This window comes from Callospermophilus lateralis, chromosome 4, assembly GCF_048772815.1.
Source record: "Callospermophilus lateralis isolate mCalLat2 chromosome 4, mCalLat2.hap1, whole genome shotgun sequence".
Lineage (NCBI taxonomy): Eukaryota > Metazoa > Chordata > Mammalia > Rodentia > Sciuridae > Callospermophilus > Callospermophilus lateralis.
In genome coordinates this window covers 1,539,880-1,566,004 of record NC_135308.1, presented here as the reverse complement: position 1 = coordinate 1,566,004, position 26,125 = coordinate 1,539,880, and the positions used below count along the sequence as shown (strand labels likewise).

At 56.6% G+C, this 26,125-nt stretch overlaps 1 protein-coding gene across 1 annotated transcript in view; it reads right to left on the bottom strand.

The window, feature by feature from the left end:
* The window catches only part of Myom2 (myomesin 2), a 65,672-nt gene extending 40,019 nt beyond the window's left edge, over nucleotides 1-25,653 (bottom strand). The window contains exons 1-10 of the mRNA XM_076853497.2: nucleotides 25,552-25,653; nucleotides 21,660-21,777; nucleotides 20,324-20,473; nucleotides 16,193-16,331; nucleotides 15,916-16,073; nucleotides 14,777-14,869; nucleotides 6,472-6,560; nucleotides 6,342-6,392; nucleotides 5,392-5,556; nucleotides 1,290-1,451 (exon numbers count right to left, since the gene is read on the bottom strand). Coding sequence (XP_076709612.2) covers nucleotides 1,290-1,451; nucleotides 5,392-5,556; nucleotides 6,342-6,392; nucleotides 6,472-6,560; nucleotides 14,777-14,869; nucleotides 15,916-16,073; nucleotides 16,193-16,331; nucleotides 20,324-20,473; nucleotides 21,660-21,766 — 1,114 coding nt within the window. The 5' untranslated portion in view covers nucleotides 21,767-21,777; nucleotides 25,552-25,653. The remainder of the gene's footprint in view (nucleotides 1-1,289; nucleotides 1,452-5,391; nucleotides 5,557-6,341; nucleotides 6,393-6,471; nucleotides 6,561-14,776; nucleotides 14,870-15,915; nucleotides 16,074-16,192; nucleotides 16,332-20,323; nucleotides 20,474-21,659; nucleotides 21,778-25,551) is intronic.
* Between the last annotated feature and the right edge of the window lie 472 nt (nucleotides 25,654-26,125).

The window sequence follows — 26,125 nt, the reverse complement described above, 5'->3', positions numbered from 1 at the left end:
GCGGGTGAAGTGCCCACGTGGGCACGTTCCCCTCCTGCTGGATAAGCAAGGCAGTCCGAGCTGTGTCGCATCATCACACTGTAATGGGGTGAAATATCTTTCCAGAAGAATGCAAGAGAATGAAGCCACATTTAATGCCATCCTAATGAAGCCTGCCAGACCTTGAAGGGTCTAAGGTCGCCGCCTTGCCGACTCTCACGGTCTGGGGGAAGTGTGGAAGGTGAGGTCGGTGTCCTGGTGTTGAGCTGTTCCCTAATGAAGGAGCCCTCCCTTAAACACTGGCCCAAAGGCGGCCACATGGGCACACTGACTGCATCTCAGGTCCCCACACCTGGGCTGCAGCCCTGCTCATGTGCCGTGGCGATGACGTCACATGATGTGATGAACCCTGAGCCCAGGTAAGGCCTGCCAATCAGGATGGATAACTGGACAGTCGGACCAGGGCAGCAGCCAACCAGCTACCACTGGGCAGCATCCACTGTGTCTCTCGGGAGCCTGCAGAGGGCAACGGGGTGGTGCAGGGGAGGCCATGGGCAGACGCTGAGGAAGGACACAGCCCCTTCCCAGTGCAGAGCCTGTGGCTTCACAGAGGGAACTTGTCTCCAGCTGCAGCGTGATTAAGGCTGGGCCCCGGGCCTCGAGCCTTGGAGGAGTGTGATGTGTTCTGCGCACACTTTATGCCTATGTTATCATGTCACGTACTACGTGCTGTGAGTGCTGTTACCCGGCACACGCTCCCGTCACATATTGTGTCATGAACACATGGGGGTAACACCTGTATAATGCCGATACTGAGCCTGGCACGTCCTGAATCTTGTTTTTCTTTCCACAAACAGGATTCAGAGCCCTGCCCTGACCCACCGGGGGACCCTCCTGACCCGGAGCTTGGGGAATTCCTGGTCATTGTGCTGGGATGTCCTAGACATGGGTCCAGCTGAAGTTGGGCCATGGGAGCTGCAGCGCTGCCTTGTCCCCGTCTCTGTGAGCTGGCAGGAAGGGGGGTGCCTGACTGGCTTCCCCAGGCTGGACACGTCTCTGGCTCCAAACTAACTCCCAGGGTCCCTCCACCCCTGGTGAAGGTGGGGATGGGTGGGAGGCCACGCCACGTCTCTTCTGACTTATGTGGCCTCCTCTCTCAGGGCAGCTGACCAGCGGGCCCGGGCAGTGCCTGCCTTGCGTCAGGGAGGTCTGCAAGGAAAGCGGCCTCCTCGCCCCTCCCGCACCCCTGCTCGGACCCTCTCGCTGTGGGGCCGCCTTCTCTGCAGGCTCAGGCCGTGCCCCAGCCCCACCTCTGACAAACAGGAAGGCGCTGTGGTCGCTGACTCCGCCTCGGGACACAATTCTCAGGGTGTACAGGCCCTCGTCGTCCTTGTTCAGGTGGCTGAAGGACAGCGACGCCTGGCCTTCTCCAAAGAACATCTTGGTCCACTTGGACTCCTTCAGCAGCACATCTGAAAGAGCATCCAGTTCAGGTTGGCTCAGAAGCCTCCCAGCGACGCACAGGAGCACCAAGTGGCTGCTGGAGACATCTCCCAGAGGCAGGACAGTCCAGTCACAGCACAGCACACGCACAGAGAAGCGCAGTGGGAAGAGCTGCCGGGGGGAGCAGAGGCCCCAGCCGAGCCCTGAGCGCGCCCTCTCCAGCCAGGCTCCCTGTGGGCCCTGCTTCTCAGCACACAGCCTGCTCCCCCGCCCCCTCCGGCACCCAGCAGGTACTCAGGAGCGCCTACTGGATGGTGCTCCAGCGGGCAAGAGCCCACCCCAGGGCTGGCCTTGGGAAGGTCCTCACCACTGTGGCTGGGAAGGACAAGATGCCAACCCACCCACGCATCAAAAGGCAGTGACCAGCTGGCTGGGCTCAGTGGTAGAGCTGGCCTGGCGTGAGTGAGGCGCTGGGCCCGGTTCTCAGTACCACATATAAATAAGTAAAATGAAGATCCATCAACACGACAAAGAATGTTTAAATAAGGCAAGGATGTGAAAATGCAGATTGTGAAAGAGGAGATGCAGACGGCAGGCCAGCCTATGGGGAAATGCTCAGTCCGGGACTTAGGGAAACAAAGGAAAAAATGAGAAATGTTTCACACCCACAGAATTCGACCAAGAAGGGCAGCATGGGCCCGTGAGAGGAGCAAAAGGTGCTTTCTTTTGTGGTGCAGAAAGGAGGCACGCATCAAGAACCCTAACACGGGTGCAGATTCCAGCACCAAACACGGGCCTCAGGCTTTGTTCCAAGGAAAGAAAAAGGGGGTGTGGTGAGCATTTTGTCCCACAAAGACTCACAACAGGAAAGCCACAAACCAGCTCAGGGGTGCACACGGGCCAGGACGGCAAGCACCCACAGGGCGCCCAGCCGCCACAGCAGGAGACTTCTCCGTGAGCAGTGTTCCCTTTCAAGGAGTCCATGTGGACAGGACCACGTCATGCAGCCAACCGATCACGGTCAGCTTGGGGTGGAGAAATCACAATTTGGGGGATGATTGCTTGCGATAAACATATATTGTATCTTTCACAAGAAAAAGGAGCTCTTTACATTTTTTAATTTTAAAAACTGATAGTATCAACTTGAACGAGAGCTCAGCAATACCCTGACCCTTAGTGAACAGAGTCTAACCTCTGCTTCTCGGTGCCTAAGAGGCCGAATCCTCTGAATAACCACAGCAAATATGTAATAAAAAAGAACACACTGGGCTGTTCTACCCATTCTTATTTTCCTATGTGGCTAATGAGGTAGAAGAATAACTACTGTGCTATTTAGGAATTAGTATAGCAGCTGACACACGGCAGATAAAATAAAGATACGGTGGGATGCCCTGTGATAAAACTCTACCCTGCAGGAGAGGAGCGCGTGACAGAGAGATGCATCCCCTTCCTCCTTGTGTCACCGAGTGGCTCATACCTACCCACACAACCAGGGGACAGCAACCACAGTCAAAGACGGAGCAACACTGCACCGGAGGTGAGCTTGGGGCCACAGTGACCTGCACCCCACAGCCAAGGGACGCATTTCCAGAGAGCCTGGCTGGAGCCCTGAGAGCACACCAACTTCACAGAGGACACAAGGGGAGAGACTAGCGGTCTAACGCGGCAGAGTTCTCCATCTTGGTCACACCAGCAAAGGCCTTCCTGGACCAAACCTGACGGGCGAGAGGCGCTCCTCCCGTGGGCTCTCTCCTCGCCTTAACGGGGTGATGCCCTTGCATTGCATCTGGCATGAGCATCCGCACAGGTCCATCTTGGCAACCCTTGACCTCCCCAGGCATCAGGTGGTACGCCCTCCCGCCCACGCGACCTCCCCTGGGGACCAACAGGGCCACTCTGCATCACCCACCTCTCAATGCCCCAGCACAGCTCTCTCAGGCCCCAGGAGAACGAGACCGTGTTCCCCCAGGCTGCTTCCTGCCCGGAAAGCTCTCTGACCTTCACAGCGGCGCCCTGGCTTCGTCCAGTCCTCCTGCCAACCTCCCCTCCCTGACCAGCTCCCTGGCCCTCTGCCCCCTCTGTTCAGAACTCAGCCCCACAGCAGGGGCCCTCTCTGGTCTGCCCTCTCCTGTCCCCACACCCAGGGCAACAGCCATCAGCCAGGCCTTGTGCATTCCATTTGTCACTAGAGTTGGGGCTCAGGGTGGAGCTGGCTGCGGGGAAGACACTGTGGGGCCAGAGCGCAGATGGGGCATGTGAGCCCCGCAGCTGGCCGCCCTGTATCTGCCTCGTCTAGCCTGGGGCAGACCTGGAGGATGCAGGCAATTGAGTGGCATTGCCTGACAGTCACAGGGAGGTCCACCAAAGTGCTAGACGTAGCAGGAAGGGGTGTCCGTGCTCAAGAGAACCCAGGCCGAATGGCAGCAGCCCAGGAGGCCCACTAAGCCCAGAATCCTATTGTCTAAGCAGGGATTCCCTCTAAGGCCATGAGCAGTGGCTGTGTCCAACAGATGACAGACCAGAAAACACCAGCGGAGAACCAGCCTTGATACAGATTTCTGAACTAAGACCAGATTTAGGATATCAATGTTTATAGCAGCTCAATTTGCAATAGCAAAACTATGGACCCTACCTAGGTGCCCTTCAATAGATGAATGGACAAAGAACATGTGGCTCATATACACAATGGAATATTACTCAGCCATAAAGATGAATGAAATTATGGCATTTGCCAGTAAATGGATGGAACTAGAGACTATCATGCTAATGAAATAAGCCAATCCAAAAAAACCAAAGGCCAAATTGGGGTGGGGGAAGTGTTGGTTCATGGGATTGGACAGGGGGGTGTGGGGGGAAGGAAGCGGGGATGTGAATGGGAGACACAGTAGAATGAATTGGACATAACTTTCCTATGTTTATATATGAATACCTGAGTGGTGTAACTCCACATCCTACAACCACAAAAATGGGAAGTCATGCTCCATGTATGCATAGTATGTCAAAATATTCTAGTATCATGTATAACTAAAAGGAGCAAATAAATAAATAAATAAAATTGGGGAGGAAAAAAAGGACTAGCTTTAGGGACTGACCTAGGTCCGCCCAAAACTCAAGTTGAGATCCTAACCCCATGTGGTGGTGTTAGGGGCGGCCTTTGGGTGAGTAGGCTGGGTGAGACCACGCAGTGGGGGCCTGCGACAGTGCCCAAGAGAAGAGCCAGAGCCCCCATGAGGGCTTGGAGGGAAGGCACCGTCTAGTCAGGGCAAGGGCCAGCCAGACACTGACCATGTGGGCAGGGTCCTGCAGCACGGCCTGAAACAGGCTCCCAGGCTCCCGGGGCTCCTCCCCGCAGGCCTCCTGGAGCCTGCTTCCTGTCGGGGAAGGCCTTCCCGTGGTCACAGGCATGCAGCAACCGTAAGACTCTGGATAGGACCTCAGCAGACCTGGCTGGATCCGGGCCTTGAACAGGGCTGTTCCACCTTGGAACATCCTTGGTGTCTCCATGGATGGCTGCAGCCCCCCCGGCTGGTCACACTGGATGGTCTTGGGTGTCTCACCAGTGAGGAAGCTGGCCAGGTGTCATGGCAGCCCCTCCTCTACAAACAGAGCCACCTGGCTGTCCCTCAACACACAGAGAGCCATGCCAGCTCACAGTTCGCCCTGACAGTGGCCAGCCACGGCTGGGCGGGGCATGTGTGGACGACTCCTCTGGGTTCAGTGTGGGCAGCGCTTGCATGGGGCTTTGGACACCACACAGACATGTCTGGATTCAGGAAGCGCCTCACTACCTCTCCAGGGTTTTCCCAGATGAAGTTCAAGGTCAGTGTCGGCTGCCAAGCCCCCCCCCCCACCAGTCCCTGGCGTGGCTTTGCCACCACAGCAAGCCAGTGGCAGGGGGAAGGCCGACCCATGCAACCATCAAGGATCATTGCTGCCCAGCACTCTCAGCGCGGGCGGCCAGACACTCACCGTCCCTGTACCACTCGGCCCGTGGCTGCACCCTCTTCAGGTCGGGAGTCACCAGCAGCGTGCACTTGAGCGTGAGCGTCTCACCCTCTCTTCGGAAGGTAACTCCAAATTTCTCCAAGAACTGAACATCGAAGTGTGTGTACGGGATCACCGAGGACAGGGGCACTGCAGGAACAAGTGGGACAGCCAGTGCCGTGGTGGCTTCCGCTCAGAGGTGCCCGACACAGCAGAGAGCTCCCCCTCAAACTGCGCCCCTCTCGGGAGCCCTGCCGGCCCAAACATGTGTCCACACATCGTAGGCTGCAGCCCAGCCCCACAGGCTAGCAGACGGCGGCTCTGGAGGTGCAGGGCTGAGTGAGGCCTGAGGACTGGTCCCTGCCGGGTGTGGGCCCAGCAAGGACGTGCCATCTGCAAACCAGGAGGTGGCCTTTGCCGGAACCCATCCTGCCAGTGCCCTGGTCTTGGGCTTGCTGCCTCCAAAACCCTGAGAAATCAGCACCTGTTGTTCAGTCACAAGCCACAGGACTGTTAGAGCAGCCGAGCTGAGCCAGGTGGAAGCAGACGAGCATCCCAGAGTCAGATCAGTCTCTCAGGCGAGCTCAGACCCCAGCCTTGGGCTTAGGCAAAGGGCCGACTCCCCACCTCATACCCAACTGAGGCCTCAGATGTCGCTCCTTAGTTTCAAAATGAACAGTGGTCATTCATCAATAGTGTCATTTTTAGTGCATCAAACGAATTAACTAGACCCAGCAGTGTCGGCAGACCAGATCCCAAAGGTACATTTGCCAGGGGTGTAAGGGGTGCGTGTCGGAGGAAAACCAACTGTATATGTTTTAAACCTAGGAGTCTAACAAAATATAACTTCAAAACTAAGACTTGACCTTACTTGGCAACAAGTTCTCCCTTGGAGGCTGTCTGCACACGTGTTCCCAGACCCCAGCCCCACTCACGTCCGATTGGGAGTCCCACGGAGTAGAGCGGCTCCTCGTCGCCTCGGAACCCTGCAGGACAATCAGGTAAACATGGCAAAGAAAGAGACCCGCAGGGCCCAGGCTGGCCGCCCCCCGGGTGGGCACGCACTTCTCACCACCACCGCAGCGTTGGTTGACACCTGTCCGTGCCCATTGGTGGCCACTGCCGAGTATGTCGCAGTGTCATCAAAGTCCGCCCTTGAATAGAAAAAGCGAGTCTGTGGAACTGCTCTGGAAAAGCCGGTGACCTGAACTTGAACAAAGACATCCCTCGAAAGCAAACCCCGTGACCTAGATGGGCTGCTCCTGAGCGTGTGTTCAAGAACAATGCCAGCACTACCGTGGAGCGGCGGACGGCAGCGGAATTAATTATAGACAGAAGAACATCTGATCCCAGACCACAGCTGGGCTTTGACTGAGAAAGAGAAGACGCAGGTGTTGAAAACCTTCATTCCATCCTGGGAAGCCTCTTCCGCCTGGGCCTACGACTCTCCTCCACGGCATTCAGGCCCCTGGACCTCCACCTCCAGCAGAATCTCTGGGCGGGGAACATAAAGGGGAAAGACGGGGGCCTACACCTGCTCTGGAGAGAGCAAGGACCCCGGCAGGGAAAGCCAGGCCCCTGGCCAGCATGGCCCGGGGCCCCTGCCTGGAAGCCGTGAGAAGAGGGTCCGGGAGCCTAGGCACTTGCACTCGGAGCCCGTCTCCAGGTCCTGATGACCTCCACCATGACAGACAGTGCCTGCACTTGGCACGGTCCCTGAGCCTCCAGGACGACAGCTGGCGAGGTGCACGAGAACTCAGGGAGGTCCAGCAGGGACCAGAATTTTGTCTGGCACAGCAAGGGGGTCTCAGACGTGTGCAGAGACCCGCTGACCTCCCAAGTGAGCACCGCCCCGCTGGACAGCAAAACACACTCTGTAACCCAACCTCAACAGGATTTCCAGTTCCTAGGAGGTCATGCCCAGGACCTCGAACAAAAGGTCCCCCAAATGCAAATTCCTCCATCAGGACCTATTAAAAAGCCTGCGCTGGAGGGCTGGGCTGGGGCTCAGTGGTGGAGCGCCTCCCTGGCAAGAGTGAGGCCTGGGGTTGGTCCTCAGCACCGCATGTAAATAAATAGAATAAAGGTCCATCAACATCTAAAACAAAAAGCCTGAGCTGGACCCTACCAGAGGCATGGATGCATGTCCACCCCTGGGAACCTGGGAAGAACATGACCTGAAAATAGCAGAGCCCCAGGCCTCTGGCCGGCACTCCCACACAACCCCAGCTGTCCTGCAGGGGCCCAGCTCAGTCCTGCTGAGTCCGCCCCCCACCCGAGGCTTGGCAGGGGAGTGTGAGTAGCAGTTCTACCTGGGGTTTCCCTGGCCAGGCTCTCTGCTAGTGACGTCACAGTGACCCTCTCAGGGACCCTGGAAAACAGCTGCTACTGTCCCACTCCTGTGGGAGAAGGAATCTTTCCCCAAATCTTTGGAAGACTTGGGGAAATGAGGTCCACAGACCCCAAACATTGCACTCTTGGAGCAGTTTCCCTCCCAGACCCGCGATAAGATCTTCATCTAGGAAAGAAAACACACCCCAAAATTCACACTGTTGAAAAAAGAAGAATCTACCAGAGTCTGAATTTAAAGTGCATTAAGAAGCGGATGCCCACACGACAACCCATCCCTGGGTCATTGATGATTTTATTTTCTTCTCTCTTCATCTAGGAGCTAGAGATATTTTCTTTGAACAGACAATACACCACCTCCCATGAAGGGGAGGGATGGTTCGGAGGCCTGGCCCCCTTCCGTACTCCTTCCCTTCCTCCTGAGGTTCAGTTCAGTCTGCTGTGCCCCCTGGCTCCCTTAAGTGCCATTGCTCAAGGGAGAAATCAAGCTGAGACTGAGTGCATGTTTCTGGCTCACCCTGTAGCCACGGCCCACTGCAGAGCCATGCTCAACCAGGGTTCTGGTGTCTGCTCCTTAGGAACCATTCTGCCCTTGCACCTCCTAATGTGCTGCCCGGCACACAGCTACAGTGTGGTGCCAGCACACAAGTCCCGTCCTCATGTGGATGCCTTTCCCACGTCCTAGGTGGCTCTGTCTGGGGAGCGCACATGCTCACGCCCACCAGGACCGCCTGAGCACACCTGGGCTGGGGTAGGGGTCACTACTCTCCTTATCCATATTCACTCACTGTGTACTTCTTTCAAACACCATTGTAATTTCCTAAGTGCGTTCTCCAAATAGAAATACGCCCTTCTGGGATAAGCCCTAAGCCTTTCTTGAATCCCACCCCTGCTAGCAATAGCTCCACAGACAGAGAAAAGGCACAGACCCATCCACAGACCTGGCTGGAAGTGTTCGGGGTCAGAGCACCTGGCCAAGAGGCAAAGCGTCCTGCACCCAATCAAAACCCCCTAACCTGGAGCCCATGTCGGGGTCACACAGGGACAGGCCAAGCCTTGGAAAGGGGGAGCCAGAAGCCCAATGCAACCACCCAGCCACACAGCAGAGCCAACGGGGCAGCCCCACGCAAGATGTCCAGGAGTGGCCAGACAACAAGGCGAACCCTGGCTCCTGACTGCCAAGGGAAGAGAGGATCTGTGTGGACCTCAGGGAGCAGGCAGATGATGGCCCAGAGACTGGAATCAGTCACCAAAAATCTCACCAGCCTCTCTACCTGTCGACACCCTTGGGCAAAGGTGGTTTCCAAGTTGCACTCCAGGGTTTTCAAATTCAATCTTGTGCTGAAAACATCCTATTCATTATGTATTTTAGCAATTCTTAAACCTGTAGTAAAAGCATGTGCTCAGGCCCATCATATCCTCAGGACATGCCAAAGGGCAATAGCACGAATTGGCATGACAGTCAAGTCTGATGTGCTTGGGCCTTGGGGAGAGTTCCTACTACCTGAATCATGTCCTGAGACTTCGGGGTGAATCTTGCTTCCTTTTGCAACCATCTATCCTTGTGAATCAGGGTTTTATTCTATGTTGGGCTATCAGATCCCACAGGGAGGTGGAGAATGAGACTTGAGTTCATCAGCCACAAGTTGTGCTTCAACTCTGTGCTTAATGGAAGGGTAATGACCCTGACTGATGATTTTCGTCGGTTCACTTTATCATGAAAAACCGTGCATGCTATAAACCCTTAGAATGTATGTATCCAGCGCCTACGCTTCACCAGGGGAACTCTGACGACTGGATAAACAATGTACTTGGAAAACCTTGTGATTTGGGATACAATGTTGCCTACATGTCATCAATTAAGATGTCTTAGCTGAACTCCAGGACCAGGACCAGAAGCTCAGGAAAGGTCCCCTGCACGCTCTGCACCACACGGGCCCTGCTGGTCCCCACCTTCCTACAGGACACACGGCTTTTCCGTGTTCTGACTCTGGATGATGGCTGCCTCCTTCTCCTGAGCAGGGAGGAGCTGGAGGAATGGGAGGGACACAGAACACTTGGAGTCCAGCGGAGCCTGAGGGACGAGGGGAGCAGCAGGCTGAGCCCAAGAGGCCGAGGAGCAGCCTATCCCTGGGCTCCCAGTTTGTCCTCGCAGACAGACTGGAGGCACAGGGTGGCCAGAGCCACCTAGCGCATTAGCACCAATTAGCTGTCAAGTAACCCATTAGCACTTCGCGCTCACACCCAGGGCAGGACACAGGAAGCGGAGGGAGCCCTGTGCCCAGAGCTTGCACCTTCCAGGCTGGGGCGCGCCCAGGACAGGTCCACGGGCTTCCGTCTGGTTTTTAGGAGAGCCTGTGGGCTGTAAAGTGACCAAGACCCACTGACTTATGGCAGTGGTCCCCAGAGCTGGGGATTCCCAGGAAGGCCTCCATAGGCGGGGACCCCCACCTGCTGCTGTTCCTCTCACTCTTTCCACAGGTCTCCCTAGTGAACGTTTCACAGAGCAGAAAACATACTGCAGTAGAAGTGGACATGTCCCAGACAAGCACACGTACGAGGAGAGGGCACAAAGGGGTCTGTCCACCGCTGGTACTGTTCAGGGCTGCGGAAGCACAGTGCCTGGGGCAGAGGCAGGAGGCGGCAGGGAGGCCAGGAGGCCAGGAGGGGGAGGTGCCCAGCCAGACTTTGTCTTCAGCTAAACTGAAGAGGCAAGAGCTGATCCCACCCATTACCTCAGTAGGACCCAGCCTTCTGCTCCTTCCCAGGCCACACCGGAGACAGTGCTCAGCAAGCCTGGGGTCTAATTCCAGCCCTGACTTCACGATGCAGGAACTTACAAGGGTTTTATTTTCTACTTGGACAGAGTCCCAGAATACAGAGAGTTTTCTTTGGTCTCAAATTTTAGAAACTTCCACAGGGCACTTTGCCTCCCAGGGTCTCAGTTCAAAGCGTCCCCAACACAACAGCAATTAAGAAACGAAGGCTACTTCATGTTTCCAGATGGGCAGTAAATCCCTTGTGGGTAGACAAGGCCCAGTGCCCTCAGGTACTAAGAGGCACGGACACTGGACTTAAAATTTAACTCAAATCACAATCTAAATGCCAAAGTCCGAAAATCAAGTATAAGAAAATTTCAGTTCTAAAAACATTCTGCAAGGAGTGAGCAATGGTGGCGTTGCTGATGTAAAGGCAGGTTCTCCTAAACACCCATCAAAAGGTAAGAACCACATGTGCCCCTGTGAAGAAATGGGTCTCCGTTCAAGCCAGTGTGGGTCCTTAGAGACACTCACGAGCACATAAAACAGTGTCAATCACAAGTTCAGATCTGAAGAGTACCAAAGGGTGAGCTGCTTCGGCACTTTAAAAATTCAGCTGCAGTAGCCAAAGACTATTCATAGGAGCAAATGTCATCCTGGGCGGAGGGGAGCTCCGTGCCAGCCCAGGGTGGAGAACACATCCACACCCTGCGATCAGCTCGGATCAGATGGTGTGTGCTCAGCACTTTGGAATGAACAGCTGAGATGAGTTATAATTTGTGGGCTTCCCTGTTGCTCTTTTCCTGAAGAACATTAGTATTTCATCTACTAAAATGTAACCATGGGGATAAGAAGACTGAGAGAGAAGCCAGTCTCAGAAGTTTCCTTTCCCCAAATTTCCCAAATATTTGCAGGTTTGTTCAAAAGGCAGGGCGTGGAGGACCCCCGGGCATGTGGATGACTGAGCTGTGATCTCCCGTCAGCCATCAGCCAGCTTTATCTGAACTCTACTCCACTCTGCTCCACGTTGTGCCCAGTGTCCAGTGTGAATGCTGCAAACATGCCCGGGTGACTTTCCTCCTGCTTGAGAAGGGATGTCACTTTTCTGCTTAAAGCAATGATCAAATACAGCTTGGTACCTGCCCCCACCAGTCACAGCAGACACCCCTAAAGGTCAGGAGCCCCGCAGAGGTACAGGTTCTCTTCCCAGCCTGAGTGGGAAGGCAGGGGTCAGCAGAAACAGGAAGCAAGAAGAGCTGGTGAGGGGAAGGCAAGGGAGTGCTGGACAGGAGTGAACAGGTGCACTGGCCTCTGCAGCACAGAGAGGGACTGGCAGAGAAGCCCCGAACCCAGCTCCAGCCAGGCTCCGCCAGCTTTTCCACCAGTATCAGCCCCCAACAGGTCCCCAAGACCTGACACGATGCTTAGCTCTGGCAGCTCCCTCCATCCTGGTCCGTCTCCACCCTGGTCACCTCCATCCTGGTCCCCCTCCATCCTGGTCCCCCTCCATCCTGGTCCCCTCCATCCTGGTCCCCCTCCATCCTGGTCCCCCTCCATCCTGGTCCCCTCCATCCTGGTCCTCCTCCATCCTGGTCCCCCTCCATCCTGGTCCCCTCCATCCTGGTCCTCCTCCATCCTGGTCCCCCTCCATCCTGGTCCCCCTCCATCCTGGTCCTCCTCCATCCTGGTCCCCTCCATCCTGGTCCTCCTCCATCCTGGTCCCTCTCCATCCTGGTCCCCCTCCATCCTGGTCCCCTCCATCCTGGTCCTCCTCCATCCTGGTCCCCCTCCATCCTGGTCCCCCTCCATCCTGGTCCCCTCCATCCTGGTCCTCCTCCATCCTGGTCCCCCTCCATCCTGGTCCCCCTCCATCCTGGTCCCCCTCCATCCTGGTCCCCTCCATCCTGGTCCTCCTCCATCCTGGTCCCCCTCCATCCTGGTCCTCCTCCATCCTGGTCCCCTCCATCCTGGTCCCCTCCATCCTGGTCCCCTCCATCCTGGTCCCCCTCCATCCTGGTCCCCCTCCATCCTGGTCCTCCTCCATCCTGGTCCCCTCCATCCTGGTCCTCCTCCATCCTGGTCCCCTCCATCCTGGTCCTCCTCCATCCTGGTCCCCTCCATCCTGGTCCTCCTCCATCCTGGTCCCCTCCATCCTGGTCCCCTCCATCCTGGTCACCTCCATCCTGGTCCCCCTCCATCCTGGTCCCCTCCATCCTGGTCCCCCTCCATCCTGGTCCTCCTCCATCCTGGTCCCCCTCCATCCTGGTCCTCCTCCATCCTGGTCCCCTCCATCCTGGTCCTCCTCCATCCTGGTCCCCCTCCATCCTGGTCCTCCTCCATCCTGGTCCCCTCCATCCTGGTCCTCCTCCATCCTGGTCACCTCCATCCTGGTCCCCCTCCATCCTGGTCCCCCTCCATCCTGGTCCCCCTCCATCCTGGTCCCCCTCCATCCTGGTCCCCCTCCATCCTGGTCCCCTCCATCCTGGTCCCCCTCCATCCTGGTCCCCCTCCATCCTGGTCCCCCTCCATCCTGGTCCCCTCCATCCTGGTCCTCCTCCATCCTGGTCCCCCTCCATCCTGGTCCCCCTCCATCCTGGTCTCCTCCTTCCTGGTCCCCTCCATCCTGGTCCCCCTCCATCCTAGTTCCCCTCAATGCACCATCCATTCTTACCTGACCTCCTCCATACCTGATTCCCCCACACCTTATCCCCTCTGTATCTGTCCTTCCTTCATACCTGATCTCGCTCCTCATGGCTCCCCACCACGTGGGGCCTCGTCACACTGGCATTCCTCCGCAAGAGCCCTCTAGGTGGCTTAGCCAGGTCCCCTCACCCCCAGTGCCTTCCTCACTCCTGCTGGGACTCTGCCCCATCCTGCTTCCCGCCTGCTCGGGCTCCGGCTGTCCTACAGTGCTTGGACTCCGGCTGTCTTGTAGTGCTGGCACTGAGCACCCTCTCCCTCAGCAAGGCTCTGTGGGTTGGCATCTTGAGTTTTTTCCCTACAGTCTTCAACAAGTGTCAGAAAAACTTGTTCTTTAACAGATCCCATATATGCACGTTTTCATTAAAAGCAGTAGGAAATACTTGGATAGTAAACACGAATCTGGGCAAGGCCACAGGAAGCTGTGAGCCGTCTGAGCCTCTTCCAAGGCCTCTGGACGCTGCTTACAGTTCAGTCACAGTAAGTCAACGTCATCTTGTGTTCTAAAGTCTCACGCTTTCCACTGCTAAGACCACGCCCTCCTCTTTCCCCACAGGGATCAGGCATAAATCCCTAAGCACACAATCACACGCACACCACAGATCATGCACATGTGTGACACTCACACACTTGTGATGTGTGACCTTGGACCTGATTCCCACAGTCACTGCTGGGCTGTGGGAAGTTCAAAGCTCTGCTGCCTCCTGACCGTCACCTTCAGAAGAGAATGTGCTCAGGAAGGGCTAAGGATTCATCCAAGTTACAGGGGACCTGAGGTCTTTCACCTCCAGGGCAAGTGTGCACTGTGATTACAGTAATGAAGCCGTCTCATTGGTTTAAAAAGTGACAGTTGCACCATCAGATGATGTCTTGGCAGGCTGTGGGTGGAAGAGGAGGCATGTGACATTCTGATGCTGTGTGAAAGGTCAAGCCTGGAGGATGGGCTTTGGTGTCCAGCATACCCCAGCATCTAGCATAGCACAGGGCACACCGTAGGTTCTCGGTGAGCAGCACAGGACGGCACAGCTCACCATTGGAACAACAAAGCTGTCATGAGCTTCCGTGTGCACGTGCCATCTGTTGCTGTGTGTGTGTGTCTGTGTGTCTCTGTGTCTGTGTGTCTCTGTGTCTGTGTGTGCTGTGTCTGTGTGTGCTATGTCATGTGAGAAAAGACTCAGCTAGATGCACAGCGAAACACTGACTGAACGCTGGCCGTGGGCACAGTTTTAACATAATCGTCTGCACCTTCTACAATTGTTTAGTGTGTTGCGAGGGAAAGCAACCAAGGCCAGTCCACTGGGTAAGGCCTGAGCTGAGGGTCGTGTCTCAGGCCTGGCAGCGAGGCAGTCTGCTGAGCAGGGGTCCTCAGGATCGCCCTGCATTTTAGTGCAGCTAGGAGACTAGGTTCTGCTCGTTTTCCATAAACCACTTCTGTCTTTGCTCCCAGAATCTGTGTGCTCAGTCCTGGCGCCAGGGCCAAGGTGAGGCCCTGCCTTCTCTTGAGTTTGACCAGAGATTCCAGAATGCAGTCCCAGCGCACACAGCCACCCACAGGTCCTTACCTGTTGATCTCCAGAGTGTGCACGCCATACTTGCTCTCAATCCGGTACTTCCCTGGCTCACCTGCCTGGCAGATCAGGCTGCCATCTTTGTACCTGGTCAAGGAAACCTCTATTTTAGTTTAAAGGCAGACTTGTCGGCAACCTTTCCCAGCCCCCACACTGCCCTCTAATGCAGATCTGCTCTGCCAGTGCCTGGTCCCTTCCTCAGCACCACACAGGGATCCAGAAGGCATGAGGTCCATTTTCAGTTTGCTTTTTATATATTTTATATTTTTATTCATTTATTTTGCAGTACTGGGATTGAACCCAGGTGCACTCTGCCATTGAGTTACCCCCCTTTTTATTCTTAACTGTGAGACAGGGTCTCACTAAGTTGCACAGGCTGGCCTTGAACTTGAGATCCTCCTGCCTCAGCCTCCCAAGTAGTTGGAACACAGGCATGCACCACTGAGCCTGGCTCTGTTTGGGGTTTTCTTACAGGCTGTGCTGCATCATTAGGGCTGTCCAGGCAACCTCTGACCTGCAGAAGGCCACTTCCAAACATCTGCTTGAGCCTTGTTAGAAGTTCAGAAGTTCATTTCATTAAAAAAAAACAAAACAAAAAACTGTAGCTTGTGCTAGCTAGGTTGCAGCCTGGCCTATCAGGCTGAGTGTCCCTGGAGCCGTGGGGCGAAGCCACAGCACTGGCCCATGGCCAAGGAGGGTCCCCCCTGAAGGGCAGAACTCCCTGGGCCTCTGCCTGCCACCTGACGGTACTGACCCACAGGGAACGTACACACAGATGCTTGGTTCTGCAGCAGATGCTGAAGTAAGCAGGGTCTGTGGGGGTGAAGATTCAGCTCTTCAGTTCTCATGCTGCTTCCTACCACAGGGCAGACCCGTGGGCTTGGCGCCCAGAACCAGCAGTGGTGCTGAGGCCAACTGGGTGGGAGCGGGGCTTGCAAACACAGGGCGTTACAGGGAACTGCCTTCAAAATGCTCTGGAAGATGGGCTGAGTCAACGCCACTAAAACGCCAGCACATTATTAAATGGAGATTTGTGAGTTCCTGTTAACCTGTCTCCACCTCGTGCTTCTCCAAGTGCCCTTCCTGGAAGGAGACACCGTGGGACCTTGTCCCCCCACAGCAGAGCCCCTCACCATTGTACCACGGGCGTGGGGAAGCCCTGCACGGTGAAGCAGAGCTTCACGGACATCTTCTCCCAGACGGTGTGGGACCTCAGCCGCACCAGGATCTCAGGGGCCCTGCTCACACGCTCCTCAAACGCGTGTCTCTCCCACGCCATCTTGTCCTCTACCTGTCACACAGGAGCAAGAGTGGTCAGGTGCAGCGCGGCATGGCTGGGCGCCAGGCACTCACCACCTGGGAGGAGGCGAACCGCGTCCACCCCGCATCCCAGACCACGGCTCCTCCTACCATGTGCTGCAGGGCGTACTTGTCCAGCTTGTCCCGGGCCTGGGACCGCGCCAGGTGCACGTTCTCCTCCAGCTGGGCCAGCTCGCTGAGGAAGCGCTCCCGCTTGGCCTCTCCATAGGAAGCCACCAGGGACTGGTACCTGCAGGTCCAAGAGGCTGTGTTGACCTCAAGTGCAGAGAAGACCAGGTGGGCTGACCTGCCACAGGCCCTCCTGGACGCCCAGAGTGGGACGCGCCACCTGCACTTATTCTACCTCTTTCTTTTAGAGTGTATTTTGGGGAAGAAGTTGTGAAGAAGAGCATGTGGGTGATTTATGAAGAGAACAAGGCAGGAGGGACATGCTCAGGTCTTCTTGGGCCATGACAGGCCCGACTGTAACAGCTGGCCACGTTCTAGAGACCTGGAGCAGCCGTGGCAAACGCCACACTCACACCTGGCCGCCTTTGGCACCGGGGAGCTGCATGTGCTGGTTGGAGACTCCAGAGAACAAGGACTGCTGCAGGGCCAGAGGGTGGGGGGACTGTCCTTCAGGGAGGGCCAGCCCCTGTTCTCATGTACACGGAACTCGTGCCCACAGGCACTTAATAAAGACGGTGCCACTGAAGCCAAGAGGTGGCCTCTTCCTTTGACGAAACAGAGGGCTCGGCTGTCTTCTGGGTCGGAGATCAGCAGTCAGAAGCTGCTGGACGAGAGCCGCTTCTGTGTTGGCTCTGACAAGGGAGAATGCGGAGCCAGTGTGGGGAGCCTGGTCTCCTGCGCAGGCTGTGGTTTCTGAACCAATGTGAGACTCAGCAAGCCTTTAAACAAACAGTTAAGAAAAAGTCTGTGTTCCAGAGAGGATAAAGCAAAAGACGTAGAGCCTCCAGTCCCTGAGGATGGAGAAATGGCTGAGTGCTCACAGCCCGCCTTTGTGAGCCCCTCCACTCCACCTGACCCCACGGTGCCAGGGATGCCCTCAGAAGCAGGCCCTGCATCCCAACCTCATCCCCCTCTTCATCGGGCAGCCCATTGGCCCCACCAGAATCGGCTGCTCTCGTTACCCCTGGGGACTGCATCCCTCTCACAGAAGTCTCCCCACCGCACCCTCCTATTGAAACTCTGTCCTCCCACGAAGCCCCTCCTCGCCCAGCACTGCCCATGGGCCCCAGAGCTCTTCTAGTTCCTCTGTGGGCTTTATGAAGACAGCCTGTACCCTTTGTCCTCCTCAGGAGGGACCTTTCCTACTACTGTCCCCAGTGAATGCCCGCACTAGGACTCGGGGGGTAATCTGGTGCCCGTGGGGTGGGGCAGGTTGTGTGGGAGGCCTGGGAAGGAGAAGCTGTGGAAGTCAGAGTTGGTGCTTTGCCATCAGAGGTGGCACCAGGCCCCAAAGCCAGGCCACCAGAGCTGGAGGAGCCTTGTGCCCAGGGTGTTGGGAAAGTCATCCAGATCAGAGGTGACCATGGGTGTCCTGCAACCAGGTGCAGGGCTCCCGTCCAAGGCCCTTCCCACAAACCCATGGGCCTGACTGCAGGTTGGCAGCTGCCCAAACCCCAAATAAAACTCAGACTGAGTGCTAGGCACTTGAGATCAGGATTCCAGAAAATTCCACAGCTTCTTCACACAGAGCATGACAGAGTCAGCATCACTCGGCCCATGTTGACAGGCCTTCCTCGTCACGTCCCGTTTCACCCAGATGTGCTGGGCCCCTGTCGGCCAGTCAGAGGACATCTCCTCACGCCAGGCGGGCCTCTCCTGGATCCTGAACGCTAACTCCCGCTTCTCCTGGGGCTTGCCCACCGTCGGCTCCCAGGGCCTCTCCGGGCTCGTCACCGCCTGCTTCCTTCCGCGCCCTCTCTCTCCCTGCAGAGCGCGGCCATGCTCCTGAGCATCCACGGTGTAGTCGGGGGAACTGGCTTCACATGTGCCTGGGTCCCACCCAGGCAAGAGGATGCTCCTGCTTCCTCCCTCCCGGTGCCAGCTCTAGAATGTGTGTCTGCAGCGCAGGGAGCATACGCCTTTCCAGTCGCAGTGAGTCCCTGAGTGACAGGGAAGGATTAGAAGTCCTGCCGGCCTCCCAGGGTCAGGGCAGGCCCGGGGTCAGGCTCCAAGCGGTGTGAGCCCTGCCCCTGCTCTTCAGACCTAAGCACAGAGCCCAGGCTTGCTCTCCACAGAGGGCACCGCCTTGAGAGTTGTGGTTCAGGATGAGTGTTGGTCTGGAAGTTCTCCCCCATCCGCCCCCGCTGGGCATGTAGAGAAAGTCTCTGCCCATCGGCCACCAGCTGAGCTGGACTCTGGCCTGTGGGAAGAATTGATCAGACATTGCCTGTGCGTTCACTCTAGAGGGTGAGCCCCGTAACAGCCAGAACAACGCAGGGGGCCATCCTTCCCCAGCACAGAAGCGAAGGCATCTGAGGGCACTTCTGATGGGCCATATCCCCGGGACTCCTGAGCTCCACACAGCGCACAGTGCCCCTTCAGCCTCTGGCTTGGTTTGGTTGCACTGGGGGAACCCGGGGCCTCAGACACCCTAGGCTGCACCCCATCACTGGCTACTTCCCCAGCCTGTTCTTAATTTCAAGACAGTCTCTTGCTAAGTCTCTGAGGCCGGCCTCAAACTTGCAACCCTCCTACCTCAGCTGGGATCACAGGCCACCACCGGACCCAGTATTTGTTTCACATGAGCAGCAGCACGAACTGAGGATCCCCGATTCCACCTTTGTCCAGGCTGGTGAACTGGTATCTGCGTGTAGGTAAGGAATTCAGCGCTGGGATGACACTTGGGGTAGTGTGTGAGGTGAAGTGTGAAAACAGGGCACAGTTCACTTCCCCTCTCAGCCCCCCTCACACAGGAGCACAGCAAGCATCCGAGGGGAATCACCAGGCCCCGGCAGCTCATCAAACCCCCGCCGCACACACTGCCTCCTAAGGAGGCGGGACACTGTCCAGGTGCCTCACACGGAAAAGTGCATGTGGGATCTGAGAGTGGAAGGCTACACAGCCAGGAAGAAGGACAGCAGAATGGGGGTCAGTACAGGGCCAGCTCCACCATGTCCACATGGACAGCACCCATGGCCATATGCTCACCCATGGCCCTTCCCGTGGTGAGCTACCAGTGGGAAACCTGAGGAACAGGAGCTCATGTACTATGTTCAAGGTCACACGGAAGAGCAACGGATGAAATAACATGGTACAGCTCACGTCTTCTCTGTCCAGTTCCGAGAACTTAAATATAGATAGAAGAACCCTTTTAAAAATAAACCAAGCAAGTTTAAGTCTTAAATACTCAAAAATGCAGATTTTTTTGTGTCTACATTTTGAAGTGATTCCTTAATAAAAGAAGTTTTCATTTGGCAATAAAATCCATTTACAGGGCGAATTTGCCAGACACTTAAAAGGTAACTCCAAGCTTTGAAAATAGAAGCTTGTCTGACAGCTACATATTGGCTGATTGAACAAGTCACTCCATCACAAAACAATTTTCAAAAGGAGCCACGTTAACCCAGTCTCGTTTTTCCTTCAGGCTCGGTGTTGTCCACAGACATAGAGAAGATCTTTAAGCAAGAGTAGGGAGCTGGAGGGAAATATCACGGTGTAAAGTATCCATCTGTTTATTTTGTTCTTTAAAGACCAAAGCAATGCCACCAGCCATTTTTCCACACCTGGGATCAGTTTTAGGACTGACATTGCTATCTCTTTCCTAGGACACTCTGTCCGCTGAGCCAACTCCACAGAAATGCAAAGTATGACGATTTATAGAGCCCCTCCGGCCTCCAGTTTCCACTGGGACAACTGCTCAAGCCCTGGCTCCCTCTTTGGAAGATGACCTTGCTGGGATCAGCCACTGTTCCTTAATAGCCAGAGAGGCTGTGAGTGGAAATTCAGACTCCATCTCCGGTGGTGGCTTGGTCGCCCCTGAGTGAGCAGACAGCTCTGCAGAGGTGGGAGCTAGAGGCCCTCCCAGCGCCCCTGGACCTGAGCTGCAGCCCCAGGCTACAGAGCAGGAGGCCCCCCCAAGCAGCCCCTGCTGGGATTCACAGAGTTCGCGCAGCCAAGGCTCCTCTCTGCACGCTGCCCTGGGCGTCCAGCCTACAGCTCGCTGAGTCTGCTCTGACCACACTCTGAGCAGCCAAGGGGCCGCTGGGCACTTACCTTCTTTCATTCTCATGCTCCTCCTCCGAGGCGCTCAGCCGCTTCGCGCAGAGCTGACAGGTTGTCCCCCGGGTCAAGGTCTGGCTAGACGCGCTCTGTGCGGATGACTGCTGCTTAAGGGACTTCTGGGATGACCGGGAGGACGCCCTCCTGAACAGACATTGGTAACAATTACCTGTCCAGGAAATCCTTGACATGCACCCCAGCAGGTTGCTGTTCATACACCCCAACCATCCTGGCAACACACGCATGTGCACACAGAGTGCACTCCCACACATGCACGCACTCACCTGCACACACGGTACACATACACTAATACATGCTCACAAACATGGACATGCGTGCTCACAGGGACACACACACACACACATGTCCACACATGCATGTACTCACACACCCACATGCGCACATATGCTCTCCCACCTGCCTACACGTGAGTATTTGCACACATGCACAACCTAACCTGCATCACGTCCTCTCTCCCTCCACATCCCCCAAGTCAGGTTCCCCATCTCCTGGGTCCAGGGCCAGTCACTGCCTCACACACACCCTCACACACTTGCCTGAGCCCCTGTGGGTCTGAGGCCATTCCCTGCTGGTCACTGCCTCCCAGGGTCCCTCCTGGATCAAAGTCCTGATTATGTACACCTCAAGGATCGGACCTCCCTGAGGCCCTTAGGAGGGGCTGCAAATGTTTGACTTCTTTTGTTACAGGGGATGGCAACTCAACAGGAGTGCCACAAGTGATCTAAATATAGGGTGTTGGTGACATGTGGCAGGACCCACAGCTAAGTGCCAGGCCAGAGGTCTCTTCCTCCCTTCTAGCCAGCCCATAAAAATCACTGAGATGCTGCCATCAAACAGCATGGGACAGGCATGTGCCACTGCCCAGAGATGTCCTAGAGGCTCGGGCCAGCTGCATCTGCAGGAGTGCAGTCTCCTGCCGCAGGACTCTCTCGATGCAGAGAATCACTGACATCGGCTCCACCTGCCAGTGTTGTTCCATTGATCTCAGTCCCTCTGCTCTCTAGTTGGGTGACTTTCTAGATCCTACTTCTAGAGGACACAGAGGAAGAGCAAAATTGATGAGCTTGTACCAAGAGTCCCTGGGGTCATGGTCTCCACCTGGGGCTTAGCACCAGGCCCAAGGAACCTGCAGGATACCGTGCAGCCACACAGGGGCTCAGCCTCCGGAGAGGACATGTGCACCAGGGGACACTGCCATCCCTGCTCTCCCACAAAGCAGACAACACTGGGGTTGAGGGACGAAGGCTTCCTACCCTGACACACGGGGCCCGCAGGCAGAACCAGGCAAGTCTAGCCTGCGGTGACTTACCTTTTGGATGCATACTCGTCCAGCAGGTACCTGGTCTGAATGTTACGGTAGGACTGGTCAAAGTGCCTGTGTCTCTTCTGGTAGAAGGGTAGCGCCACCAGCGACATCGTGCGTGCTCCTGGGGAGGAGAGCAAAGTCAGCCCAGCTCTGTCTCCCGGGGAGTCAGACTGCTGAGACTTCTGCATTCACGTCTGCATCATGGGACATGCACTCTAGGCCATAAGCCCATGGGGGAGCGAAGGCAGACCTCACAGGTACAAGTCATGGGGGCCTGGCGTCAGGAGGCCAGCTAACCGCCCTGGGCCCAATCTCCTCTCTTGCTTTCCTCCACGAACACTGGAGGATTGGGCTGTCCGCCTCGTCCGACTGTGAACTCCATGTTTAAGGAGCACCTAGTATGCTCACGGCCCTGTGAAGAGCTGCATGCTGAGGACAGAAGTGATTGGAACCGGGGCTGGGCTGGGGCTCGCGTAGAGCGCTCACCTAGCCTTACGAGGCCCTGGGCTCAGTCCTCAGCACCCTCAGATAGATATACTGTGTCCACCTACAACTGTATATATATATACATATATATATATATATATATATTCTTTTTTTTTTAATAATTAAAACACAGATCGAGAAGTCAACACATTCTTGGAACACAAAAGGAGAAGAGGCGGAGGCCGGGGAGGTGGAAATACCCTGGGAAGTGAGAGGAGAGGGCAGCCGAGAGGCCGGGCAGCAGGGAGCACGGGAGGCCAGGTGGGATAAGGGGTGGTTGGCTGGGCAGCGGGGGGATCTGGGGAAGGAGGGAGCCACACACAGGCAGGACAGCGGTGCAGAAGGCCTCTGTGGGGAGCTGTGGTGTCCACGCAGGGCAGGCTGGAAGAGGAGACCTGGTGCCTCTTGAGGCTACACCGACATTGAGTCAACCTTCCAGTGTGTTTGTCCAAATGTGGCCCACATCACAGGAGAGGAGGTGCTGTCCCCACAGGGAGTGCCCACTGGCTCCACCACGCTCTGAGGAGGGAAGATGCCCGTGTCTTCAGGGCGAGGACCGGCACCCTCTGACTGTGGGACGCCTGTCCATCTCCTGCACCATCAGCACTGGACCCTGCTGACTCCACCTGACACGTGGTCCGCTGGCCTAGAGGTCTCCAAAGGCCCCGCGAGTAAAGACCAGGCACTTGGTGGTGACAAGGCACAGCTGGGGCCGAGCTTGCTCACTTCACGTCACAGTGAGGCCCAGACTCGCTACAGGGGTCCCCGACACGGAGAAAGGCGAGGCACGCTTCGCTGCATTTGTTCCCGGCTTCGTCCTCCTCACCAGGACGGAGCCACCGTGCTCTCCACCTGCTCTCGCCCCCCCGTGTCACTGGGAGCACCTGCCACGTGCTGCCCACGTCCTGGAAACACTGGACATGAAGGGGGGCCTCTCAGAGCTTCTGGCCCTCCGCAACCCTGACCAGGCACTGACCCTGCGCCAGGCTGCCCTGGACTCCACTCCTCCTCAGGCTTCTGCCCAGCCAGACATGGCAGCAGGACACCACGACATGTCCAGGCCTGAGCACTTCCTGCTGCCGAGGCGCATTCCTCGGCCGCCCCCTAACTCAGAGCTTCCCTGACCAGGCTGGGTACCTCCCCTCCCGGCACTACGTGTGGTGAGACCCGGAAGCACCTTCCTTGCGCTCCGTGTGGGCTCCGTGGTGCAGCCTGGGCAGGTGTGTGTAAAGCAGAGGGTCCTCAGGAGAACGTGCCCGGTGCCACTGTGCTGCCAGGCTGGGAAGGGGCCCTCCGCCCCCGCCACCCTACAGAGAACCCGGCCTTCCCGCAGGAGAGGTCTCAGCTGTGCTACGTGTCGCACATGTGCCCCCCAAGGACAGGAGAAGCCTTTCCTCAAAGGGCAGGTCTTGGTGGAGCCCATGGTGCAGGGCTGTTGAGAAACCCGGACTCCCCAGGGACCTGAGAGCGGAGCCCTCTGTCATTCTGGGGCCCTGCTCCGTTCCCTGTAAAGCCAGAGAGCCGCACTAGGTGGCAACTAGATCCCTGAACCCCCAGCCATGTGTGTGTCCACAGCCATGTTAAATAACACTGGTGGAACACGGCCCTGTGTGAGCTGAAGGTCCCCAGGAACAGCACCCACCCAGGTCCCGCCGAGCCCAGGCGTCAGATGGTCTTCTGACCACTCCGGGCCACTTTCCAACTCGGCCTAGCTCTGGGGCCATGCACAGGTCTCCCCACACGATTGGGGACTTTGACATCACCATGAAACCCAAGCCTGTGCTGGAGCCTGGGACTGAGGTCTGGGGAGTGCCTGGTCCTCAGCCTTCCTGGGAAGAGCCCTGTTGAACTCCTCTTTCATGCAGCCAGGCACTGCTTCAATTTGCAAAGACATTTCAAGTTCAGAGCCGTTTATTTCCATTTGGTGAAAGAAAGTATTGATTCTACAGCTGAAGATGTGGAAGTCTAGAGACACACCCAGAGGGAAGGCCACTCAGCGGGGAGAAAGGCAGGGGTTTGGCACTCGGAGAGGCCCTGGTGACTAAGCCCTGGGATCCCGTGATGGAGTTACGTGGGCCAGTGATTTTTCCAAACTGGTTATCAAAAATTATGACAGCCAAAAGTCCTTAAAAACATAGGGGTCAATCAAATATAGCTTGATGTCTAATCTCTGGCAGCTAAATTTTCCAGAACTCCTCCAGGAACCTGCCAGAGCCAGAACGTGAGCTCAAGGGGTCCAGCCTCAGAGCTACAAAGTCCTCCTGCTACTGAGAAGTCTGACTAATCTCACCCTAATGCTTGACTAGGGCAGAGTCAGAGAAACTGGATCCCACACTGCCTCCTGCACCAGCTGGCTCTCCAGCAACCAGGGAGCCACCGTGTTGTCACGGGTATGAGAATTAAATCAACAGTGCTCAAAACTCCACAGTTCCACCTGCAGAGTCCCCTTGCTGTCACCAAGAACAGCATGTGCATTCCACACAGATCCACGGCCGACCTGCTGACAGTGACATTCTACGCCCCTCCAGAGCACTCGGCGTCTCACCAGTCTTGGCCCCGTCTGCCACTGTGCAGCTCAGGAGGTCAAGGTCTGGGAGCCCGCGAACGGAAAGCCCCTCCAGGGGGAGGAGGGGCAGGTTGGTCAGGAGTTGGCAGCCACCAGCAAGTCAGGGCCAGGCTCCCGAGCGGTCTATCTGAGGACCCTGTTTACGAAGCACCTCTGAAGATGTGCACGCCACGTGCTCTAGGCTCCTATCTCCCTTGCACTCAGTAAGGAAAGAATGTGAGGCAGGGAGATAGGGAGTGTCAGCGGCCTCTCTCCTGCTGGCGGCCCTGCCTGGCCTCAAGCACAGCGGCCAGCCCTCTCCTTTCCTGGAAGCCTAACTACAGCCCTGCAGAATGCACACTCCTCACGGGCAGAGCAGGCAGCCGAGAGGACCTGGAGAAAACCTTCGCCCGGAGCCAGCCTCTGAGTCCCTCCGGGAAGCGGCCACCCCTGGGTCTAAGCCAAGTGACCCTCCTCTCCCTTCTTCCTAAGAACACCTCCCCTTGGCTTCATACCTTCTGCAAATCTGCCCTCTCCTCCTTTTCATTTCTGAGACCCTCGTGACCACCGAAGGTGTTGGTCAACAGAGGGACATCCGTGCAATGCTGCAGAATGCAGAAGAGACCCCGATTCTCGGACGGGTGGAGAACAGCACGGCAACACAGGCCAGCACTGGGGAGCGGAGAGGACTCGTGGAGCACAGAGCCTCGCCACAAAACCCAGACCCCCTGAGTTGATGCTCTGCTTCCCTGAAGTGAGTCTGACCGAGCCGCCTGGGAGACCTCACCCGGCACTAGGTCCGCCCCAGTGTGGCTCTTCCCCCAAAGCTACCGCCAAGCAAAGGTGAGACGACGGGACACTTACCCAACTACAGGAGGTGACAGAGGAGAGAGGTTCTTGCCGCCTGGTCACCTAGCTTCCTAGCCTCTGGCTTGGCCAGCAGAGCCCAGTTTTCCCTCTGGAGCCCTGTCCTTCCTCCCATTTATGGCCTGAGGAGGCGCTATATTTAGGCACATGGGCCTGCCTCTCCCAATGATAGCCGCATCATAAATCACTGGCCTAGTCTCAAGAGGGAAAACGTCCGGCTGTAGGGGGAATCAAATTAGAAAGTGTAAAGTGTCCATCCTGCGCCCCAGCATGCACTCTCATTCCCAGGAAGCAGAGGGGCTATCCGGCTGCTGACCAGAAAGGACAGCCACTGACTTCCCTCCTGGGGGCTGTCCACACTCGCCTGTCTCTGATTAAGTGCTCAGTCCTCTTGTGCTGTGGGTTCCCTGGCACGTGCACCCTAACCCAGGGTGAGTCCGTACAGGCCTGAGGAGCTCTCCCACCGTCCACTGGCACCTCCCCCCAGGGGCTGATGAGCTCTCCCACTGTCCACTGGCACCTCCCCCCAGGGGCTGATGAGCTCCCACTGTCCACTGGCACCTCCCCCAGG